General features: G+C 39.7%; 1 protein-coding gene across 3 annotated transcripts in view; it reads right to left on the minus strand.

The window, feature by feature from the left end:
• Window positions 1–25,426, minus strand: part of fndc3a (fibronectin type III domain containing 3A) — a 65,424-nt gene that overhangs the window by 7,688 nt on the left and 32,310 nt on the right. The window contains exons 1-20 of one of the 3 annotated variants that reach the window (XM_079481635.1): window positions 17,041–17,181; window positions 15,484–15,560; window positions 13,890–14,133; window positions 13,498–13,770; window positions 12,179–12,237; window positions 10,695–10,864; window positions 10,383–10,445; window positions 8,199–8,337; window positions 8,072–8,125; window positions 7,410–7,534; window positions 7,113–7,287; window positions 6,804–6,890; window positions 5,559–5,697; window positions 5,128–5,196; window positions 4,917–5,035; window positions 3,080–3,185; window positions 2,321–2,496; window positions 2,081–2,194; window positions 1,447–1,596; window positions 863–1,218 (exon numbers count right to left, since the gene is read on the minus strand). In XM_079481635.1, the coding sequence (XP_079337761.1) occupies window positions 863–1,218; window positions 1,447–1,596; window positions 2,081–2,194; window positions 2,321–2,496; window positions 3,080–3,185; window positions 4,917–5,035; window positions 5,128–5,196; window positions 5,559–5,697; window positions 6,804–6,890; window positions 7,113–7,287; window positions 7,410–7,534; window positions 8,072–8,125; window positions 8,199–8,337; window positions 10,383–10,445; window positions 10,695–10,864; window positions 12,179–12,237; window positions 13,498–13,770; window positions 13,890–14,133; window positions 15,484–15,560; window positions 17,041–17,077 (2,732 nt within the window). In that variant the 5' untranslated portion in view covers window positions 17,078–17,181. Of the gene's footprint in view, window positions 1–862; window positions 1,219–1,446; window positions 1,597–2,080; window positions 2,195–2,320; window positions 2,497–3,079; window positions 3,186–4,916; window positions 5,036–5,127; window positions 5,197–5,558; window positions 5,698–6,803; window positions 6,891–7,112; window positions 7,288–7,409; window positions 7,535–8,071; window positions 8,126–8,198; window positions 8,338–10,382; window positions 10,446–10,694; window positions 10,865–12,178; window positions 12,238–13,497; window positions 13,771–13,889; window positions 14,134–15,483; window positions 15,561–17,040; window positions 17,182–25,426 lie in introns of those variants that run through there. The other 2 variants (XM_079481634.1, XM_079481633.1) reach the window with 2 other exon arrangements.

Genomic DNA, 25,426 nt, shown 5'->3' on the forward strand with positions numbered 1-25,426 from the left:
ACATCTTGGACGTCATGAGAGTGAGTAAATGTAATTTTCTTCAGTTTAGTTTTCATTTTATTTTTAAGCTTTATTTGTAATAAATTAATCATTTTAGTGCCTTAAATCAGATTATTGCTGAGGGAACATTTCCTTTAGTTGGTTTAGTTTGTTAAGCTGTTCAAATAATATTAAGACTGAAACAGTATTTTAGTCCAAATAACGGAAATGTTTTGGTTAACTTAAATAACCTTGCACCTACTGTAACTGTAAATTCTAGCCGTGAAAATGTGAAACTCAATGAATTGAATTAATAAAAATAAATTTGAAAATAAAAATTATTAATCTATTAATAACATAAATGGAAAATCGTATTTAAAACGTGTGCTTTATTGCGATTGCAATAGCGTAACTTGTCACATTATAATGTACCTTACTGCCAACATTCAGCAAACAGGTCTAAACTTAAAAACTAAATCTCTGAGAAACCATACTGTATGGCTCCTTCACTAAATACTTATAGCATAATAAACATGTAATATTTTATTATAGACCACGTCGCAAGATGCCAACGGTTTTTAATCTTAAATATATAAATGAATCTGACGGATATTTGTTTGACATTTAAAATTGGTTATAAATGTTGTGTTGGTTGTATTTTTCTTCAAACGTTTGTGTAGTGAAACAGAAAGTTCGATGCTTACGTCGTCTGAAGTGGTCTATACCACAGTCTTTCCTTGTTTCTCAGAATTTATAGTTTTACTGTAAACATTTATGAAATGATTGTGAGAACAGATGCAATAATGAACTGCATCTGCAACGAAAGCTGCAAGTGACCTATGCACAGACCTCGGTACCATTGCTTAAACCAGCATCTCTGTACCTGTACGTGGTGTCGGGCTGCAGGTTCTGGATGATATATTTGGTAACCGGGCCAGTGAGGATGGGTTGTCTCTCTCCCAGGTCTATCAGGTACGAGGTGATCTCAGCTCCGTGATTGCACGGCGGCTCCCAGCGCAGCCCCAAGCAGGTGGATGGAGAGTAGAGGAGCGGCGGTGCCTCTTCGCTTTCATCTTCCTCATCTTCATCCTCCTGCTCTCCTCTCTCCGTGACTCCTCCCTCCATTCTCATCTCTGATTCCCGCAGGGCGTGGACGCTGCTGACCGCCGCCGGCACTGAGCAGGGCGTCTGACAGAGCACAGCATCGCTGAAGGGCCCCACGCCGGTTACGTTTACAGCCTGAAGCCCAAACACACACAAGGCCAATAAATCTTTTATCTTTCATTCAAAAGCTGCTTTTTGAGACCTCATGACAGCTTTATTAAAACCCAATGCAAATGTTTTTGATAACCACTGGGTGGCGCAGACAACGTAACATCGGCACACTTCATTTCCTTTTTATCGGCTTATTTCCCACAGCAGAAATACTATAAACAGCTTCAACGTTCGGCGGGGGATGTTTCTCACCTGCACCCGGCAGAAGTAACTGGAGGAGGGCTGTAGACCTCTCAGCTCATGAGACAGCGCAGCACCGTTGTAACAGTTCTGCATGCTGCCTTCCGCCGCACCCCACTCCAGACGATACTCTGACACGGCTGCTCCGTTACAGGGAGGAACCTGAATGGGTATTTATAGTGGAAAACATCAATGGCGTGATAGGACTTCACATGTTAGTCTAGTTCACCCAAAAATGAAAATTCTGGCATCATTTACTCGCCCTCATGTTATTACATACCTGTACAAATAACTTTGACTGCCAGAAGGAAAAATTCAATGCCCCAGATTAGTTTGTGTTCCCAAATACTTCAAAATATCTCACTTTGTGTTCAACAGAACAACAAAATATATAATATGTTGTCCTGCTATGGTACTGGATGATGTCACAGAACTGAAAACTGCTAACTATCTTTCTTTATGTTTAACAGAACCAAGAAATGTATATAGGTTTGAAACAACCTGAGGGTGAGTAAATGATGTTCTGTCCCTTTAAGTAAACAGCTTTCAGCTTATAAGAAACCGAATTAGTCCCACTGAACTGATTTATTCAATTCAACCCAAAGCTACTTGAGAATCATTACGGTCTATACGAGCCTTTACTCACCTCCCAGCTCACCACAGCACACGTCGCTGATTTACAGTTGATGTGAGGGGGCCGACACGCCTCAGGGGCACCGGGACCTGTCGTTACCTCCGTGCGCTCCGAGAACGGCCCGAACTGTTTATCACACAATAATAGGCAATAAGAGAAAACGACACACGACACCCATAAAAGGAACAACTACAGTGTGATGATTAGTAAGTATAAATGAGAATAACAGTGAGTGTGGACGCATGCACTCACCCCTGCTTTGTTGCCGGCTCTGAGCCGGAATCCGTAAGACCTGCCGGGCAGTAAACTCCCCACCGTACAGTCCAGTTCGGATCCCTGGTACACCTCCCTGCCCTCATCTGCCTGAGGAGCGAATATTTCTACGCTGTACGAAGACACTGCGCTACCACCGTCCACCAGAGGGGGCACTGACAGATGTAAAAACATAAATGATTCATTGTATCATTCTACGGTTATTCAAATATCTTGCATGTAAAATAACAGAATTCTGCTAATAAAGAATTTTAGGTGATTTAATATTAAATATAGAGTTAATATCGATCAGAGGTTCTCAAAGTTTACATTCAAAGGTCCGAATCTGAATTCTCGTCAATGTCAAAGGTCCGGTACAATTGTATTACAAAACTTGATTTTAATAAACATTAAAAACAACTTTAAATAACAAATCAACTCTTTATGAAGAGAATGTAAGTCATGTTTTTATTGTGTTCTTTGTGTTAGTTAGCTGTATTTTACATTATTACTTATTCAAAAGAACCCAATTGCAGTTTAACTGATATTAATATTAACAATTAAACATTGTTTTTAAACATCTTTTTTTGCAAATCAACTCTATATTCATGGTGTTATCTAGTCGTACTTGCGTTTACTGTCTTAACTGTTACATACAGTGCTGTAAACAAAATGCAAAGAGTTGTTCTGATTTACATATTTGAGAAGAAAAACCACTCGCTCGCGGGGATGATATGTACACACAAGAGCAAAACTTACTCCAGCGTAACTGCACTTCTCTCGCTTTGGGTTTGCCCACCGCCCTGGGCGGCTGACAGGGGCCGGGCGGAACAGGTGGGGTTTGGATCTGCAGGGCTTCCGTCAACTAAAAAAAACACAAACATCAATAAAAAATAACAACGTATGTCTATTTAGTATTAAGTTTATGAATTCAATATTTACACTGAACTGCTGCTAAGCGCGTTGAGTTCAATAGAATTTGTTTAATAACATTGAACAGATTTTCCAACCTAACTGAACCGTTCGGAGTCTCGGATCAATTTCGAAAACCTGTTCAAAATAACCGATTCGCTGCTTCCATCAGGAATCCAGATACATGCACCTCTTCAATGAGAACCGTTTCCATACATTTACCCATCAGACCGCAGCCATGTGAGCATCCTCTCTCTCACACGACTGCCAACATGAGTCATAGCTGCGCGCTGACAACTGCCGCATGCAGATACGCATCTGCGAAGCGCTGACAATGCCATTACCCCAGGGATCAGGAGACAGAAGGCAAAAATGATTACCAGCCGCACGGCAAAAGCGCTCCATTGATAAAAAAGCGCGCTGAGGGGAAACAATCTGGCAAACTCGGCGAATGCGTGCCGATGAATGTGAGGCGAGTGATGGCGACACCCCGATGTGCGGAGAAAACCTTGTCTTCTTTAATAAAATAGAAAGGTTTTGAGTGATGTTGTTGTGAAACGCGCTACAGAAATAAGCGGGACAGTCCCGCAGAGATGAGCGACCTTGACTGATGTGGTTAACCAGGCCCTGGTGTAATAGAGCGCACCATCGAGCTTCTGCTATAATAATATTATGTTTCTATCGCGAAATAGATTTTCAACCATGACGTATTATCACTTCATGACACATCTGCCGTGTTTTAAAGATCAAGCTCTTTAAAGGCCGCAAAACAGTGATATATTTAAAGTGAAGACTAAACGAACCATATTCATAAAACAAATCTTCTTATAAGAAACTACTGCTATTTCAGTTTCCCCGGTAACAGATAAATGCTCAACAAATTTTGCTATTTCTATTTTCATGAAACTCTGCAGATGATGATGAAACTCTGCAACTCTCAAGCTACTTATAAATCTCTATGTCAATGGTTTGCAATAAATGAACATTTTTAACTGTTGATTTATATGCATAAGAACATTTAGAGCCAACATTTTTATTTCCTTTCCTATTTTAATGTCATATCAGCTTCTACAGCTATGCTCATGGTGGGTAATTTGTTTAATAACAAACAAAAGATGTTTCATATTTTTCAGAAAAACGAAAGGCAACCTTTGGATGACTAGATTTTAAACTTTATCCCAAATATCAACAGAATAAAATAAGTTCCTTACAAAGCCAAGAAATTGTAAAATATTTTAAAGTCACTATAAAATAAAATAAATGACAATTCTTATTTTTTATGTCGAAAGAAAAACATCTCTTTCCCTTCAATATCGACTCTTTCGGTGAGGACGGGACTCTACTGAATTTCCAATGGCAAGCCTTTTCCGCTTTGAGCAATTCAATACATTCCCAAAGGAAGAATCATATCCCATCCATTATTTTATATTCATTCCAGACAGATATTCATAAAAAAACCATCACAACTTCCTTTACTTTAAGTTAAAGTGCATTATTGTGCATCAAATGGATAATTGGCTAATCATACAACACTATTTTAAAACTGACCATCGAAAATCTTTATCGATTTTTTGTTGCTTTAAATCTAATCAAGTTTCTACCTTAGATCTCATGATTCATCTTGGTTTCGTTTCGATCATTCCTTCTGAGAACGTGAATCAGAAGAATTCTGTGTGTGACATACCGGACTCTCGCCTCCGGCGCTGATGCAGTGGACTCTGGCCTGGTATGAACCTCCAGGACTCAGACCATCACAAGCACACTCCGTTCCTCCACCGCTGTACACTTGTTTCCATGTGCATCCTGACAACACACTCACAATCAATGAACTACCACAATAATGACATCATCAACATGAGCGTTTACAAAATGATGAAAATGTCACTAAAACGTACCACTTAAACCATCAGACATCTCCACCACATACTTGGTCACATCTGAACCACCGTTATCTTTAGGAGGATCTGAAAAGACGAAAACAAAACAGTATTAACTTTGTTCAGTTCTTGATCACTGGCGGTTGGTCAATTGACGTTAGCATGTTGCTAAGCTAACAACATGAAAATTCATGCGATGGAATACTAGTATATATATATATATAAAATTATACATATTGTATTATATATATATTTATAAAAAACATTTTGCTACTCTTTGTGTGAGAGCATTATGGGATTGTCTGATCCTGTGAAGACAATATAATAGAATTTGGCAGAGTAGATTTTGGAAGACAAACATAAATACTGTGAAAAGATGCTGAAGCAGTATAAAGGACACAATAATAATAATCGGGTTACAGTCATTTTTCAGTGTGTAGTGAACTGACCCCAGGTCAGGCGGAAGCTGGTCGGGTGAGGTTTTCCCCTTACTGAGAGCCTGCAGGGGCAGCTGGGTCTGTCAGGGGCCGTGGTGAATTCAGACACAGGGCTGGGGTTACTCTTCCCCTCCGTATTATAGGCAATAACCTGGGATGACAACAAAGTGATGAATACCAAATAAATGAGGCATTGAATTTCTGCTTAACCACAGCAAACAAGGGAAATCCCACAAATCCTGTGTGGGTTTCATTTCAAAAGAAAAAAAGATGGGCCCTTTTATGACAAATCTAACTGTCAAGGCAACACACATTTCTCAATTCTCAAATGTAATGCAGACAAAAACTTTTCATGCATTTCAATTTCGTCTGAACAGGATGATTCTCTCTACTGTATTGCAGTAATGAGAATCTAATGCGAAACATCATTAAGAATAATGAGAATTTTATTAAAGAAATAAAAAATTTGTAAAACATCTGGCCCTTTACAGTAATGAGAACTGAAACGTGATTGATTGTCCTGAAAATAAATGTGACAAAGCTGCACCCCGTAATGTAAAATCACTTAAAAACTGAATTCATTATAACAAATTATAATTGATTTTTCAATTTGATTTTATGGCCAAACATGACTGAAATCTACTTTTTTCGTCCTGTCCGAAGTACAGGATAAGGAAGCGTTTGATGATTTTAGCTTGTCTGTCCCGTGTCACGGTAATAAGCTGCAATTGGGAAATGCGCGTAACCAGCTCCTCTCATCAGGATACATGCAGCCATTCTCATCGCATTAATACACTTTTGTTTATGGAAACAGGATTGTGATCAGCCGTCTCTAACAACAGCAGAGAGCAGTGACTGATCTCATCAGCTTCAGCGCACGCATCCGCAGCCGCAGGTGAGACTCAGTCACGACTCCTAGACATCCGCAGGAGCGTGTGTGGAGGAGAGAAAACATGACAGAGCTGAAGAATGAACAAAGACAAACAACAAAAATACAGACAGATAGAGAGAGACGAGGCAGACAAAGCAAAGACCGAAATAAAGACAGAGGGACAAACAATAAAGCAAAAGAGAAGAAAGAAAGGATATCAAAAGGGGAAGATACGACAGAAAGAAAGATAGACTGACAGAAAGACAAAGAAGAGACGCTTGAGACAATAGAGACAGAAAGAAAGTAGAGACAAGGAAACCAAAAATAGAGGAAGACAGACAGAAAGCAGACAGACAGGTATGTGTGTTTGCTGCTTGTGTTTTTACCCTGAATCTGTATGTGTTGCTCCTGTGCAGGTTTCTCACAGTGTGTGAGAGTTCATCACCATCATAACTGGCCTGAAAGCCATAACCCTGAACAACACAAAACACACATCAGCTGTCAACACCAACACCTTAAGTATGACACCTTAAGAAACTCAAATAAATGAACGAAATGTGACAAACTACACCAGTGTCAGTCCTTGATTCTGATCGGTCAATGGCTGTTATTCGCTATACAACGCAGCCTCTCATGCCTTATTGTTTACGTATGTGATCATCTGTTAATGGCATCCCTCGTTCAAATTCACTTACTGAGCCCTCCTCCTCCATCTCCAGCACGTAACCGATGTCATCCTCTTTAGGCGAGCCGACGGGTCTGTTCCACCGCAGACAGAGCCACGTCACCCCGGGCTGAACCAACTCAGGGCTCAGGGGGGGTGCGGGCACGCTACATGACGTCATGATGTGGACGACCTCGCTGAACTCACTACAGAGAGAGATACAACACGAGTGAAGCAGATACACGGACAAACCCGATCATCATCCCCGGCTCACATCCCACCCCCAGGGCTGGAACCCAACCACCGGGACACTCCCGTGGATACACACCTGACCCCCATGTCGTTTTTGGCTGCCAGGCGGAAGGAATATCTGGAAGCTGGCGAGAGTTTGGTGAGTCTGTACTGTTTCTGCGTGCCGTAGTAGCACTGTTCAAACACACCCGTGCCGTTCCCCTGTACACAGAGCCTGGGATGAGCACTTTAAAACAGACCGAAAACTTCCTGTACTGACCTCAGATCAGATGACGGCAACATCCTCAACCTCGCGAACCACAAGAAAACCTGAAGGCCCGCCCACTTACAATTTCTACCCAATAAAATACTCTTGACTTAACTAGAATGATGTGTGGGCATTATATAAAATAGCTTTTTGTAGTATTTGTTTAAATAATTTTACATCATCTTGGAAGTTCGTTGACGTAATACTGTAAAACTACACAAGTCTTTGTATATTAGTTACAATTTCCCAATGCAACACCATCAGTAATGTCCCACCCAAGTCACTATTACGCCCATTTTTAGGACGGGTGATGAAACTACGTGTATCTCCCAAGTCTAATTATACCACTAATAAGTTTTACCTTTAATCGTTTGTATTTTTATGTAAATCATGTCACACCGTCAAAATTCCCAATGCTTTTAAACTAAGCTTCATTTTATTATGCAAAATACATTAATAAAGTCCAAACATCGATTAAAAACAGAAAGTACCTCATCCCACTGTAGGATATAGTTTTGGATTTTGGAACCGTTGTCACATGTGGCCTAGGAAAAAACAGTTTAATGATCAGCACGGTCTCCATTACAAGTGTCCTTAAATGTTTGTGAGTGTGTCCACCTTCCACTGCAGGACGAGGCTGCTTTTGGTGCCGCTAGCTTTGCGTGGTGGACTGGGGGTGTCCGGCTCACAGCTCAGTGTGGTGAAGCTCACAGGTTCTGAAGGGACTCCTTGTAAACAGTCACACATGGCCTGGACCCTGAACACACACACACATTTATACAAACACCAACGGTCAGCGACTTTAGGTCATCCCAAAATGAATCTTCTGTGATCATATAACATTTTAGTTAAGATGCGTTATGGCAGATTGTTGTCAGTGATGTCACACGTTATTGGTTCTCGCAGGGCCTCCATGATGTCAAACAGTTGGGCGATTCCACGCCAATGTCAAACTTACTGTGAAAAAATTACAATTTTACCAAAGGTTTTTACCAGTGCTGTTGAAAAACAGAGTTGCGACTCTCGTGTAGACGTCCGTTGGATGAATGAAATGCGGAAGTAGCTCGTGTCCTGGAGGGCTCTATAGTTCCAAACATTTCATTGAAGCCCATTCATATAGCTGTTTCCCGAAGACATTCACAGGTATATTGATCAAATACGTCTCGGTAAACTGGTGGTGTGATGTTTCCTAGATGAAAAAGGCTTTTCTGTGTGTCTGTATGTGTGGTTGAAAGATTTTTTATAAAGACTGCTCATGAAATAAAATGTTCTCTACCCTCTCCCTGTATATATTGTATAATAAAATATCTGACTGACTGAAATTGTTTGCCTTAGAGCCGATAGCCCTGCGGTTAAGAGCTCCGACATATAGCGCTGTTGCGTCTCAAGGTGACCCCGAGTTCGAGTCCCGCCTCAAGGTCCTTCCCCGACCCCACCCCCTCTCTCTCGCCCACTTCACTTCCTGTCCTCCTCACTTCGCTGTCCAAATAAAGGCAAAAACGCCCAAAGAAGCGTTCTTTGTGGTGCATTTACATTCATTGATTACTTATTTATAAATGACTTGTGAATTTTTATGTGAATGTCTTAACGATGTAGAAACATAAGAAATGAATGCATGCATACTGTATTGCACATTATGCATCCTTCCTTGTCAAATTAGATACAAAAAATGTATTAATCACTCTAACACTCGTCAGACAAAATGTTATTAAAAACACATGACCACGCCGCATGATCAAAGTGTGTCGCAACTCTGTTTTTACTGAAGTGATAGCGCACGTCAACATTCGGTGTTTGAAATAACCATGTGACGTCTTTTTAAAGCATTTTTTGTCCATAATGGCAGATATTCCTCATGAATGGGCACGTGAACAAATGTATAAAATATTTCATGTCCTTTAAACAGGCATTCCATCTCCATTTGATGGGTATTAATTGCTTCTGGTGCATTTTAATGAACAGAAATACAACAAAGTTTGTTGTCTCTTAAAATTGGTTTTTGTTACATCCATAACGCATGTTTATTTCCATTTAAAGAACAGAAAACTATTGCATAGACTGATATTTTCCTTCTGCTTGGACTATAAAATATAAACAAATGGTTCAGTATATTGGTAACAAATACATTCTCTAAGCATTTATATGTCATATCCATAGCACTGGAATTGAAAATTGTGTCAATTGAATGCATGCGATTTAAAAGATATAGCAAAAAGAAGAGAAAAAATTATGTTTTACAACATGATCTCTGTTTATTCCTACTGTCCAAGTTACCAACATGTGACACATGTTTATATATAAAGTGTTTTGATGTTCTGTTCTTGTTTAATGTTGTGCTTTAAATTCTCTTGGAGTATAGATTATTAAAATGTATTGACATGAACATACATTAACTAGGATTAATAATTGCTGAAAAACTAAATTGTTCATTGTTTGCTAATATTCACTAAAGCCTTTACTACTGTTAACTCATAAAATCTTATTGTAACGTGTTACCGTATATTTTTTACCAATTCATATACATAAGGTTCAATTAAACCTTGAATGCTGACCATTTTTACAACATTTTACTGATGTTAAAATAATGTATCACAATATTTTTTACAAATGTTAACAACCCTAATCGTGAAAATCGAGAGCTTTGTGTTTTGTACGGAATCTGTAACTGTGTTTGTGCAACTGAGCATGTTGTCAAACTGTAACGTGATATGTCTTTTGTTCATATTTCATTTTTGGGTGAACTATTATGTTAAATCGATTGAAAGTATAAAACAGAAACATCTGCCATTGCCGGAAACAAACCTGACGTGGTAGTCTGTTGCTGGTCTTAACTCCTGTAAGGTTACACTTAGTTCCACACCGCTGCTTCAACAAGAGCAAAAGACAAAGGAAATAACACATCAGTCGCTTTGCATGAGATAGCGAACATTAGGAAACATAGACACTTCAAATGTCACAGGAAACAGTCACAGCTGAACTACAATTGACCCCTCGCCCACTCCATAATTCAGAAACCCCATAACAAACCACAAAAAACAGCATTGAGTTCCTCAAGTGCACAGTCACACAGTCTCAACTTCTCGCCAAAACCCTCAACTCAACATGCTATCGCACCTGTGGGCGGCCTTGTACTTCCCGTCTTTGCCGTTGTAAGAGACCGAGACCTCATATGTGAAGACTGGCTCAGCGGGGCTTTCGTCTGCCTCTTTGGGTTCCTCTTCGCTTTCTGTCCGTGATGGGGCAACCCAGCTGAGACTGACTCCTCTGGCCTGAATATCTGTCACCTGACGGTACAACACAAGACATCCGTTCACATGCGGCATAGAAATACACTCATGATTCAACATTTGTAACTACAGGCCACCTAATGGTAGCTCGATCCCACCAGATTGAAAAGGTCTCAAAGGGATAGATTAAGACCCCCACACCCCCCAAAAAAATCAGTCATCATTTATTCACCCTCATGTCACTAAAAACCTGTATTTGACTCTTTCTTCTGTCAAACACAACAGAAGATATTTTGAGAAATGTCTCAGTGGTATTGTGTTCATACATTGAAAGTCTATGGGGTCAATGTTGTTCAGTTACCGACATTTTTTTAAACATCTTTTGTGTGAAAGTCATACAGGTTTGAAATGACACGAGGGAGAATAAATGAAGAATTTTCATTTTTGGGTGAACTATGCCTTTAAATAGACAATTCGCAGTACATATTGTGAGCAGAGACAAAAGGGAAGATTAAAACGGGTCAAACGTCTATTAAACTGAATTTACTTGACTGACCAAATTTGTCTTATTTTGCAGGAACCCATTCGTTCCTCTCAACCGATTTAACTTGAGCTAAATTGACTGTATATTTAACTATGCGCTGATCTTCATGTGGAAACTACACACGTCTGCTCGTTTCAAGTCAACGGAAGGGGTCTAAAGACTACTATTTATTTCATATGCTCTTCAAGGAGAAACTTCCGTTACGCAAGAGGGAATATTTTAAGATTTAACACGGTTGAGAAACAAGTGTCGTCTTTAGTTATAATGCATGACTATGTACCTTTCGGGTTCTCGCCCAAGAATAGCTCAAGTCAGCGTGTATTTGTAGGCCAAAACTGAATCGGAGCTTCAAGGGGCACTTTCCTCTACACTTGAATACTTTTCCTCATCCTTGTTCTGATCTGTCAGATACATCTAAATTTAGAATTCTGGTCTCAGATACGTCTGCTAAAGATCTGGAAAAAATCTGCTGTGTAAAAACATCTGTCATTTTTACCTCCATTCTAAATTATAAACATCTCACAGACATCTTCTAGTTGTCTATATGACATCTTACAGGAAACGTCTCAAGAGGTTAGTCCACGACAGCGTGCATACGCAGTAACGTTTCTTTATATTGTTGCTTTGAAACGGTCTATACGAGCCCTCTTGCCCAATAAACATTGTGGTATTAATTGCAAAATTAACCAAACGCTTTGCAAACTGTGTATTCACTCGATTGGTGTGCTTTGTACATATTCCTGAATCCTCAACAATGCTGCAAGCAAACTCAGGTCCTGCAGCACACACAAAGCAAAACACAAGAGCATAAAATCATATCTTCTTACCACCGGCTTGCAGATGGAGTTTAATCTTTCCTGTAGAGCCTTTGCCGCTTCATCCAGTTCTAGAAAACAAAAGAGAAATAATCTAGATAAAACAGCCCCCTTATCGACAAACTGAAAAGCAGGCATGACGCCAGTCTCTTTGATCACATATTTGAGGAATATTTCATTTCTAAATGGTGGATCAGCGGACAGTAGTTACAGTTTCTTCAGGCTGGAAGGTAGTTAGCGCTGATAAATTTGCGCGTCGGTCCCATCGAATGTTACGAGCAGCGGCCTAAAGCTAAAGGAGCTAATGAGAGGGGAGACGAGCGGCCAGGGCTGTTTACACAGGGGCCGGAGAACGACACCCTTAAATGGACCCCATTTACATCTCCCGACAGATCACAAAATCAATTTTACCTCCAACAAGAGGTGCGATTTTGTTAGAAGAGGGAATGTAATGAAACACCGGTGTCCGAAAATGATCAGTGACGGTACGCAGAAGAAAGTCTGGGTGCTTATGAACTGACAAAGTGAGATAAATGCTTAATATCGAATTCTCCTTTGTAAGAAAGTTCATCTTTTAATCAGATGAACAGGGAATTCATTTCTGATTTTTAAAACTGTATCAGCTGTGAAATCGGTCATGGTAGAAACTGTTGTAAAATAGCTGATATACACGCACCTGTACCCACACATCATTCCTGCATCGATGTGTAATAAGCCTTTTTGTCAGCGTTGGTTACAGAAGTCGCTCTTATTCCATTTAAGACTTTTTTTTGTAAGTGTATAAAACTGAAAATGTGTTTCTGGGTCAAAGTGACTTAAAATAATGAAGCAGCGGTTACGGCTGTTTTATGAAAGCAATGAGCCACTTGAGACAATGTGAAGTGTTCAGTTTTGTGCTATGATTGAAAGAGGCACAAGTCGGGCAAGATGCTTAAAACATCCCCCAAGTGTTATAACCCACTGCAATGGGACATTTCCACCACATTTCCAGTTGCAAATGCTGTATAATAACAGTTTCTATGTCCATTTTTGTGCTTTTTAGGAGTTATGACAGCAGTCCTGAAAATGATGCCTTAAGTATGCACAGCCTTGACATTTGACGCATGGGAATTGCAACGAATTGCAATACATATCCCGGCCTACAGGGAATGACACAAACCAATGTGCCACCTTGTGAATAAACTAATTACTGCAAAGAATGTGCAACATGCGCAGTTACAAAAATCCACTGGTGCGCATACTATTTTCACGTGCACAGCGTGCTGACCCTTACTAAGCATACAATAGGCTTTAATGTGCACGTCTGAAGCGGAAAGTGAAGTCCTCCGTACCTGCAGGCTCCGCCTCCTTCCCTCTCCCTGGAGGGCTTTTGCCCAGGACGGTGTGTTGCGCCTGCTGCTCCCCGCCTTTACCCGCTAGTCCGTTCTGAAGATCTCCTGTCCCGCAGGTCTTCTGCGGGGAGGGAGGGGGGCTGTCTTTGGAGGGGGTCACACCTCCGCCCACCCCCTGTCGCTCCTTCAGTTTCTTCTGCAGGCGCTCCTGTGCTTTGATACTCCTATCATCCCGATATGAAAACGTCGGACGTCCGTGCGCCGAGTGAGCATCTGTAACAATCAGGCGAAACGGGCAGTTAATATTTTTGGTGAATTCATTACACCGATTTGATGATTTACAAAAACTTTTTCCTTCTTTAAGAGGCTAAATAAAACGTGCATGTACTGACCCTGCTCTGTGTAGATCGTGGGGTGCGCTGGGTGGTACTGGGAGATGTACTGAGGGCTCATGTCTCCGGTTCCTCCAGCCATGCCTGAGTACAGGTGAGGGTGAGGGTGCATGATGTGTGGGTGTGGGATGAAGGCCTGCAGGTGGGCGTGAGGCGGCGGGTGGTGAAGCGGGGAATGTCCACTCGTATGAAACTCCGCCTGAGGTAACACCAACACCCTCCTAACTCCATTTTCCTCAATGATCTATGAAGATAAAGAGAGAAGGTTACACAGGCTGTCTAATGTCTACTTGATGCATTGCATTCTGGGGTTGACTTTTAGCTGGATAACACATGCCTTAAATTGTTGCCCAAACCAGGCATCTTAAAGAGAACTGCGTACAAACAGGGATGAGCCTGTAGCCTTAAGGCTTAAAATACACTTCAAGACTTCTGCTCAGAAGTTGCCCAGATTCTGAAAGTCAGTGTCAGTCCGCAGATTTGATCAGTTGGTGTGTTTCTATCTGAAACTTTCAAAAAGTCTGCAAGTATTACATTAAAATTCTATATATATATATATATATATATATATTTAAGTATATTTACCAAAATTCTGCTCTGATATCAAGTATTGCAGTGTATTCCAGCCATACGTCTTACAGCATGCATTTTTAACATTATGTGTCGAAATTTAATTAAATGTTTCTTGTGGTCTTATAAATATTTGGATTATAAGTAGGGATAGGTCTCTTAAAATCAGTGTTCGGCAAGTTACTCTGGAAATGTAATTACATTTCACTCAAAGTGCATGTTTTCGTTTTTCATAAATATGATGCATTTATCATGTTACCTCTCACTTATAAGAGCAATGTGTTGTTGGAAGCACCGGATGGCAGAGCCATGCGCTTTCTGCCGGAAAGAGGCGGAGACCAGCAGCTCATTTGCATATGCATATGCATTATATCTACTAGTCAAATAAGCAGATGCTTTTATCCAAAGAGTTTGCGGAGCAATAAGCGATATGTCAATGAAGATACACATACCAAAACAGCCTGTTTTTCCTCACAGGCAAAAATAGACTTGTAGGGCACAATATTATACAAGATCTGTTGTGTATTTTGAGCTGAAACTTCAAAGACATTAGAGGGCATTTAAAGTCCCCATGAACTGGAAGTTGCGATAGTTTTTACATCCGTATTTGACGCATTTCCAAGTGCATTGGAATTTGTAATAAGAAAAATAGTGGGCTTGGTTTACAGCTTTCTCTGCGATTTGATTGAATGTATAAAAACAGCTGTTGATTCCTGAAACGGAACTGGCAGCAGATTGACAGCTGAAGGGGAGGAGTTAACGGATACTCCGCCCAAGCCGTCTATTATACGTCATTGGAGATGAATAGTCATTACAGGAAGGAAGTGCATTTTCAGATTTTAACTAAAGATTCCGTGCCATTTGCTTCTCAAGTATCGAAAGCAGAACCGATAAGGGCGGAGCTCCGGTCTTTCCTAATTTAGCCCCGGGCTCATTTAATACCGGGTTTCGGTACACATCCCTAATTATAAGGTACTTATTTGGATAAAAACAATCAGTATGAAATGATAACATGAGGACCGACCTGTTGAACGTATCCAGGAGGCACATAGATTTGAGGCACTGAACCGTTTGGGGACATCATGGGAACCTGAGCAGGACCTGCAGAGAAACATTTTAACAATTACATCACCAAAAGAAGCACACAACACTGCACCAGATCACACTTCCCCAAATCACAAGCCTTGAATCTTGAATTAACAGAACCATAATACTCGAAGCTGACAGATTCATAATGTGACATATCAATGTAAAAAAGGTCCTAGCTTTAAAGGTCCAGTGTAAAAAAGTTAGTGGCGAGATTGCGAACAGCAACCAAGGGCCAAGGGTACAAACAACATAGTGAATTCCATGTAAGGGAATCCGCGGTGTATGTAGATAGAAATAACTAATTCTAAGGTAATAAAAACCATACGCTTCATTATGTAAGGTCTCTATACACCTCCAAAAACACAGTTATATATATATATATTATTTGCGTTTCTGTCAATAGATCCTCCATAATCTCACACATTGCACCTTTATTTATACCCTTAAGGTATTGACTGGACTGTGAAACGTACAAATTAGAAACTGAAGGGATCCAGAGATGAGTTTCGAGCAATTATGGAGGGATACTTGCTTAAAAAAAAGACCAGAACGTGGAAGTTAACTGTTCAGAACATCTTGATAACTTGTAACCACTTCTCTAATCTATCGTCATCTTCTATAACTGACACAACCGTTATTACATTAACCAGAATTACTGTAAATTAAATATTGTGTCATATTGTGTCACAATATATCGGATTTGGCAGGAACTGTGATATTAAAAACCACCATAACTACACATAATATGAAATCGTAAATAATTTCTCACATGTATCTCCTTGGTTTGTGATAATAAACCTAATAAAATGTTTCGCCATAAGCCAATAATGGATGCAACATTTTTCTATGCCACTTTACACTTGTATATTAAGTGCGATTCGTTGGTAAAAAAGAGAAAACTCAACTTTATAAATTCTTTCAATATATTTCATGATAATATCCCTCTTTTGGACACAATAGTTGGGTAACGAAATCCGATAATACAGTATATAAAATAACTTTTTCATGTCAAATAATGTATCCTGAAAAATGATGTGCAACCAATATTTATGAAAATGTATAATATACATTTTTATTTAATGCCCGCTGTACGTTAAGAATGCAGAAAATCTGTAGTTTCTGGTCTTATTGCTGTGGGGCAGCTCACCGGCACGTCGACAGTTTTCTAGTTTTGGCCCGTATGTTGATAAGCATATCTAGCAAGCGAATGCAAACAACTGCTGACATTTACCCAGCCGGGTAAAGGAACACAATGGGCCACATTTGTGTGCACAGCGCCTGATAAAACGGCACCGTTGGTGGAAGTTTTGGCCCTGGAACGTTTGTGCGTGAAAAACTGTGACTCAGCAAAGCCTGTTACAGATGAGCTCTTTCATGCACGGCCTCATACTGACACGTTACTTTCAGAAGAGAGATGTGTTAGAGCCGAATGACGCAGAGAACGGTAAACACACAGAGAAATGCCAAAGGACACATTCAGGTAAACACAAACCTGCGTCTTGTTGTGCAAGCGTGGTGACTTCGCTCATGGTGAAAGCGTTAAGAAATAACAGTCGGTGAACGCGAGGTTGTGTTTGTTTCCTCGTCTATCTTTAGAGTGAAGGTTTCTAGTACTTTCCATGCTGGAATCCTCAGTCACAGGTGGAAGGTAAAAGTCCAACTCAGCACTACATCTACAAACCAGGAGGGTCAAGGTTTGCCTGGTTAAAGCTAATTTTACACCTGCAGGTAGACGACGTCAATAAACCATGTGTGCCAAAAAAGTATTGAATAAATGTGTGATAACACCAAAGAGAAGAGCTGTACAATAGACGGCAAAATCAGTCAAACTCATTTAAGTTTTTTTTAACATTTGGCTAGACAGAACCAAAGTCACGAAAAATAAACATATAACCAATTTAAAAGCTCAGGATTCACAGCTTTTAAATTGGAGTTATTTTAAAGAAGTGGCTTAATTCATTTTTCGGTTGGTTTCTGTTAACCAGAATATGATGTTTCTGTTAATATTTTGGGAATCATTCCAACCCTGAATATGCTTGCACTGGGACTATTATGTTTTATCTTTCATTTTTGTAAAACTGGTTTACTTTCATTTATAGTTGACTTTGTCTTCTTAAATCTCACTAAACATTCTTTTAAAAAAAGCCTTTTTAAACTACATTATTACATTATGACAACCCTTCAAACTTGGTTTTACATGCTTTAAATGGTTTTACTTGAAATGTTTTAGCATTTTTGATAACATTCACCAAAACTTTTATGTTTCATTACACAAATAGTTAACCTATCAGTTACCAATAAAGTCGATCTGCTTTAAACTGAAAAGAAAGAAAAACATTTTATTTTTCAAACAGAACATGAATGTGGGCAAGCTTAAAAAAAGGATTTAGAGGAAAATGTTTTTGTAAAACACAGAATAGCGCATTCCCATGTTTTCTGGAGCTATAGATGCCGTATTCTTTTAGAAGATGCGTAGCACCGCCCCCTTTCGTTTAACAAGTAAACGTGGAAAGCCGGAAGATGTACAAGATTCATACACCTTTTTTCCCCCTTTTTTTGTACAATAACTTAATTTGCTTTTCATGACAATACAGCTGCGGAAGAATGTAATAGACTATTCCTAATATAAATTTTATCAGCATTTCTAGATGTATCGTGGCCATTGCAGTCCAGTGTCTGATGGATTTCAACAAAATCAAACCTCAGGAGTGACAAAGTCATCCAACACCAATGTGAAAGACTGACAGACTGTGGTAAATATCCAGGTTATCACATGAAAAAATACTTTTTCCTAAACGCATTGTACAAACATTATGTTGTATTGCTTAAAAGTAAATATGAACTTGTTTTCTTTGCAATATTTGAGGTCTGAAAAATACAAAGCATCTTTTCTGATATTTTGAACTGTTTCTCCAGTTTAGTTTTCTGAAATAAAATGCAAATAATAAAACGAAGATTATCAATATACTTCGACGCATACCTATAAATAGTATTTTTAATATTGTTCTCTTAAATGTTTTCTGTGGCTATTTATTCTACTAGATGGGAAACACATTATTTTAAGTGTATTGGTATACTGGGAACATTTGATCATCTACTCTATAATAATAAGGTTTCAAATTAGAATTAACTTTCTGCTTAAAAGTCCAATAAGTCAGTGTTGAATTGAACAGATGACGATAACTCTCATATTCAATACAATTCACAATGAAGCGATAGGACGTTCCACTCTGTTCACCAGGTTCTGTCTCGAAAACATTGTGTACTTATTATATTTGGCAGGACGCATGGACAATATGATCTTAAGGTCTACAAACTAAATTCTTTAATGTTATTATTTGAACAAGCCACACCCAAAAGAAGCATAAAAATGATAAAGGTTAGCACCTAGATGGAGCATAATGGAGGGAACAAGATGACCTGCCCTGCTCAACCTGACCACAAACATAAATTATTAATTCGGCCAGAACTGGTGTCAGGAGGAGGAGGGAGCGGTCCAAACATTTCCATTTGCTGAAGATCCACAAACAAAAATCTCGATATCAAACACCCTACTACAAGAACATCATCTCAAAGCTCACATGGGGTGGGATTTGGGGGATTTTGCCTCTACATTATGTCATTGTAGTATTAGCTCGCACTTTCCCCACCCCGCGAGCACATCGCATCCGTTTTTATTTCATAAGCGACTAACTCACATAATCAGCGAGTGCTAGCTGGAAGTTATTACGCCGTGCGTAAGCCCTCACCACTATAATCATGGTGTCAAAGTGAGGCTGTTTATAAATGAGTGTGTACACGGCTAGTGACAGGCTCAAAACATCAGATCTGATGAGAATAACACTAGGTAAGCAGGGTCTATCGAGATCAACGTGTGAGGGTTATTTAAAGGGACGACGAATTTTCTTAAAATAATCCAATAATAAGGCAATACGTACCACATGGATAAACACTCACTATGCAAGGGTTCTGCTTAAGTCCATGTACATATTTACATAAATCGTTGCTGTCCTTCCGAACCTTCAGTGTCTAAATTTGCAGTTTTTCAGGAAATGGAAAAAACACTGTACTTTTAAACAAATAATACTGTGTGGTCAAAGTTCACAAGCCCCTTTTAATGTCTTTTATTGGTTCGATATTTGAAAAACCCAACGACAAACAGAAAGGGTGACTAATATTTAAGCTTTATGACATAAAAAAAAATCACAAAATCAGATTTTTTGCTTTTTAATGCATCGTATTCAAATCATTGGCCGTCTCTTAATGAGTCTTGTAGTACTACAAGGAGCACAGAGGACTATTATCTCGTCACTTTGATGTGGAGTGGTGCGCTCGCTTTGAACTCTGTTTCAGGAGCGACTGAAGCGGACTAATTGATGACTAATGACTCACTGGCCTTGCATCAGGACACATCGGAGCCAAATCACCCTGAGCGTGGGACGACCCTGATCCAATTCTACAGCCCAGACCGCCCGGAGGAAGACGATCGATTTCTGATTTACGATATGCTTTGGCGGGGGATGCTAATGATGTATCTGCTCGTGACTGATTCTTCCGGCCAGGGTGATGGAGAGTCGAAGACGACGTGTGCAACATGTTGCCTGGGATAAAAGGATGACTAGCAGAGAACCGTTCATGCTAAGATGTCTGTGATATAAGGTAATGTTTTACGATGAACAATTAAACATGCAATTAGCAAACAGGGACATAAAAATTGACTTCTATGTCTCCAGATATACCATAACCTTTATGTTGACCTCATGATGACCACCAGGGTAACTGTTTATCACCATTTAATTGCAGCTTTTTAGACTGTGAATTAATGTAAAGTATAGCAAAAAGTTTTTTTTAACATATCCATTTAAATGCATTTCTGAAATAATTTAAAATAAAGTCAAATGTAAAATAACATGAAAAAACAATTGACTACACGATACCAAAGCGTCCAAGCAGCGATTTTTCATATAATCATATAAAAATTGATTTTTTTAATGCCCCCAGAAAAATAGGAAAAAATTGGAAAAATACTTCTCTTTAATCATAATTAACTCTTTACAAATGATTTTTATCTTTAACTGAATGCTCTCGACAGGTTGTAAGATTCACCTAAATAATGCTAGAAAACTCAAACTGGAATAATGGATCATAAAAGTGAGATAAATGTGAGAACGACCATGTAAAAAAAAGTAAAAGGTGTCAGGTAATAAAGATTGTGTGAAACTGGGAAAGACGTGGATGGGAAATACGAATTAATCAAAGGAGGTCAATGTACCAGGATGTGGGCAATAATGAATGAATGATGGAATGATGAATAAATGATGGGCGGGATGAGAAGTGATGGGCTAGGACTGGGAAAAAACACCCACCCTCTTACATCATAATGACGCACAAGCACAGATCGAGATCAGACACAAAAGGCCACATCCCCCCTCCTTTGCTCTCATTTCAGATTCCCCCCACCCCAAGGAGCACGGGCGGTCCACTGATCCGCTGACGTCGACCCGCAGTGCCAGCCTTTCAGAGGAAACATCAACAAACACGGGATGGAAAAGAAAAGCACACGCGCACGGAGCCAAGAATAACCCCAAACAGGCGTTCTGTTCTGAGAATAAATACATTTTCTCTTTCAGAAACAAACATTGCAAGTTTAAACATTAACTTTCACTCAGCTTCCGTGGACTTTCTCCTGCAGTACACAAAAGATTGATCATGTCATGAATATAAAAAACAGGCACTGCAAGATTTAAACAAAAAAAACAATATTGATGCTTTGGTATTGTGATTATATAATTCTATTTTTGCATTAGCAAATCTTCACATTGTCATTAAGCAACATGAAAAATAAAAGTTTATTTAATTTGGGAATAAACAGGAAGCGAGCGAAAAACAGTCATTATAATTTCGCATTATAAAGTATGAAACGGACTGCGTGAAACTGCCGTTTATAATACAGTAAATGGGTCCGACCGATCGTATCTGCTGTTCTCTTCGAGCAAGCTTCTACAAAACTCATTTACGCCGGTGACTCAACTAAACTTTTGATCGGTCATTACGTTCGCGCTGCCGACTGGTTGTGATGCTCAGCGCTGTGAACACGAAAAAAACAAACATGCACCGTGATCGGACGTGAACGTGATGCTTTAACTTTATTCACTTCACATTTCATTTGCCTCATCCATTAATTGTATAAAGCTTGATGAGTCATCCCTTACTTCTCAGCGTGAGAAATTCAAGGTGTGAGCGTGTGAACAGGTTGAAATGCGTGTGTCTCACGATGAATGCCTGAGACTTGAGATCCCTGGACTGATCCATGACAAAACAAGTACTTTTAGGGCGTCGCATTAGTGTCTCCCCTCAATTTAGGCTAATCTAACCTAAAACACAGGGAAAGAAACTACACTGTCATTGTCCAATTACAACTGCCCTTGAAACAATCAAATGAAACCCAACCCATTATGGCTAGTTATACAAAGTTAACCCTGTTCTAAACCGGCATGACTTATATTCTCTTATCTTTCCAATTGCAAAATATTTTTGTATTTCTTCTAAAGGTATAACAGGGTTTTATCATCTCACTAGACTGTTACTGCATGGAGGGTCCAAAAGCACCCGATTAGCGGATTAGCGAGGCGCTAGTCCTCACAAAAAAGTTCCAATTCCTTGAATCTTTCTTCAAAAGATCGAACGACGGATGATCTCCGATATGGACAATATGTTTTTATTAAAAGCAATGTTTACACACAGTTAACAAAACTCTTGCAATGCTCCAAAGAATAGCTCCACCTGCAGACAAGGCTGGGCTGAGCTCACTGGAATAATTCGCTTTCTTCCATGTTTCCTGGACAGTATTTAATAGGATATGATGATACCCTCGTCCAGTTTAGACAGCTCACGCAAATTAATCCCTGCATGGTCTCCGACACGTCATTACAGATTAAGGGTGTTCAATGTACATGCATGTGGGGAATAACATGAAAGTATGGACCGAGCTTGATGAACCCTGCACCCAGCTAATTCTTGAAAGATTATCATTACATGAACGAAGATCACTTGGATTTTTTCTGCATCGCATCTCTCATCCTCTCTCTCTCTCCATCCATCCCTAATGGGTTCGGCTAAGTGTGATGAGTCATCCATTCATTCATTCCGAAAGCTACGGACTGCAGATGCAGTGAAGAGCCTGCGAGAAAATTTTATGAATGAATATACCGTATCATAACGTATTATTTAATAGAACCCCCACGTATACAGAAGCACAGGGCCTCGGTTATGTAACGGGAACAGAAGAAATGTGTTTAAATCACAAAAACTGTTCTTCCGTTAAATGTCGCATCGCATTCAGAGTTTCATTGACAAGACCCTTCACACCCAAAGCAGACATGCAAGAGATATCATTGAATACATTAGTATCAGCCAATACCGATATCTATTTTTAAATAGTCTGACTAGAAAATTCGCAAACTTCATAAAATCACGTTACTATAACTTACTGTGGTTTTACAGTACGAGCAATTTTGTGTCAAAGCGCGAAACCTAACCAATGACGTAAAGTCACACAATGTTACTTTAAAGGTAAAAGTCGTAATGTTTGACTCGCTATCGCCATCTTTGCTTAATACGAAAATTTCCAGGTAAGTACGTGTATCAAAATAACTAATATATCCAGCTAACCCTGTAACTCAACAGCTTAAGATGTAAAAAAACATTACAATATTATCGTTGATATTCAAAGTGTCTAATGCTCCATATCTATAACGTATTTGTATGCACGTGTCATTAACACTAAACATTTTTTTTTACATTTTACAGCTGTGTAATGAGCAGGATAATGGACTATATTTATCATATGTTTTACACAGCAGATCTTAAGCATACATCTTAAAGACATATCTGTGCTATACCTTTATGTAACTTACCATCAGTTATCAGCCATTATAAACTAATCCGTAGATAAAAGTGTCAATATTAGTGCCTCCTTAGTGTCTGACCTTCAAACTAAACAATTAGTTTTTTATGTCAGCCTGTAAACAAACCATTGTATTTTTGTTTATTGTAAGCAGGCTAACATGCCCTCATTCTGACCTGCGGGCAAAGTGTTTTAAATGAGGGATTTATTTAGTCTAATATGCCCTATGATGTAAACAAACAGATAAATAGTACTGCAGGAGAGAGAAGGCCTGTTGAGTAGAGCCATACTGTGTATCCACACACAAGTCAGTGGTTCTTTAGAAGGATGAATGGATAGGGTCATAGTACTCAGACCTGACCGCTGGCCTTAGTCACAATCCGAGAAGCTTCGGTGAGTAAACACCTTAACTACACCCACACAAATGTCCTCTTGCGGGAAATCTTCCCACCCACAAGCACACACAAGCTTTAATGCCTTTCATAAAACAAATCAAACGCAATGTGGCATCCCGTGCCATTTACAGATCAGACAGCCAAAGCGACCGTAAACAATAACATCACAGTGTGTGGCCCTGTATAGACATTTAGGTAAACCTTACAAAAAAAGCAGTTACTTTAACCTTATTTATAAAACAGCGATTGTATTTCGGTTAAAACTGGCACTCTCACAGCAATATATTAACAACCAATTGGCACACCATAAAAACTGCGTTGGCGCACGGTTACCCTGATTCAAGTCAACATTGGGAACGAACCCAAGTACAGAATTATGCAGTACTAAACCAAACCTGATCAAATCAAAGCCCACTGGCACACAAGCATGCGGTGAGTCAACAGTAAAGTGCGTGATGTCATCTGAAGTATGATACGGACATTCTCTCGTGACGCTCTCGCTGTCTGCGTGCGCTGTGACGTCTTTGACCTGTCACTTTAAATTGACGCCATGAGTTGAAGTGCTCGTGAGGAGAGATGAAGTGAAAGGATGGAAGGGACGAGAGGAATGAGAGTAAAATGGAAACCAGAGGAACGACACATTTTTGGTAGAAAGCGATGCTCTTTGTCACGGTGCTAGAACGTTGAGAGTGGTTAACAGGGAGATGCTATGCTATCGCTAAGGCGCTTGATTTGATTAGGGTGTTCTGGGTGATATTAATGGCCATAGAAATGGCTTCATATCACCTACCAGGCAAAAATATCTTCTGCGTGGTTGCTTAAAGTAAAAGCACAACAAAGTAATAACACAAGACTCTACTAAGATGATTTGATAGCACTTGAGGGACAGGATTAGTTTAATACTTATTTTAAGGGTAGGGGTTCATCTCTCAGACTAAGAATGAGCCGTAACAGTCTTCTTTACTTTAGCAAACCCCTTCAACAGTAAATGTGGTGAATGAAAAGAAGCATTCCAAGACTGTTATATAGCCCAGCCCGCTGTACATTCATACAGATCAATGTGAAACCAACCTCCTGGCCAACGTCTGACATGAGTAATCAGAAGATGTAAACAGACAAACATGTACGCGTTCAGCCCACCGCACAAATCAACATGAGCACGCTCGCAGGCCAACCGCCAATGGCCACATTTAGAGGAGCCACCAAAACATTTTCACAGCAGGATGTTAAATGGCCGTGTTAATAAGTTCCCCTCATCCGATGTCATTGTCCTCAACCGCAGGCCACCCCCGGCTGTCTGGGACATCTTAAATTAAATTCTCTCTTCCCCTTGCGAGGCTGCTGCTTCATATTAAACGGATACTTTTGAAGAATGCATGTGGTATTTAAAGACTTACAGCTAGCGGGTACATGAATGAATTCAAAAATAGAACAAACGCCCATCTGGACCAAAACATTCAGGAAGAGAGGGACAGATCTTCTCCATTTGGTTTATCCAGCGGATTTGAGCATTATCTCCGTTTTGTTCTAAGGTTAAGGGCTAAGCACACACACACACATGCGCATTCTTTGCTCAG

This window comes from Barbatula barbatula (genome assembly GCF_947034865.1).
Source record: "Barbatula barbatula genome assembly, chromosome: 19".
In the NCBI taxonomy this organism is placed as follows: domain Eukaryota; kingdom Metazoa; phylum Chordata; class Actinopteri; order Cypriniformes; family Nemacheilidae; genus Barbatula; species Barbatula barbatula.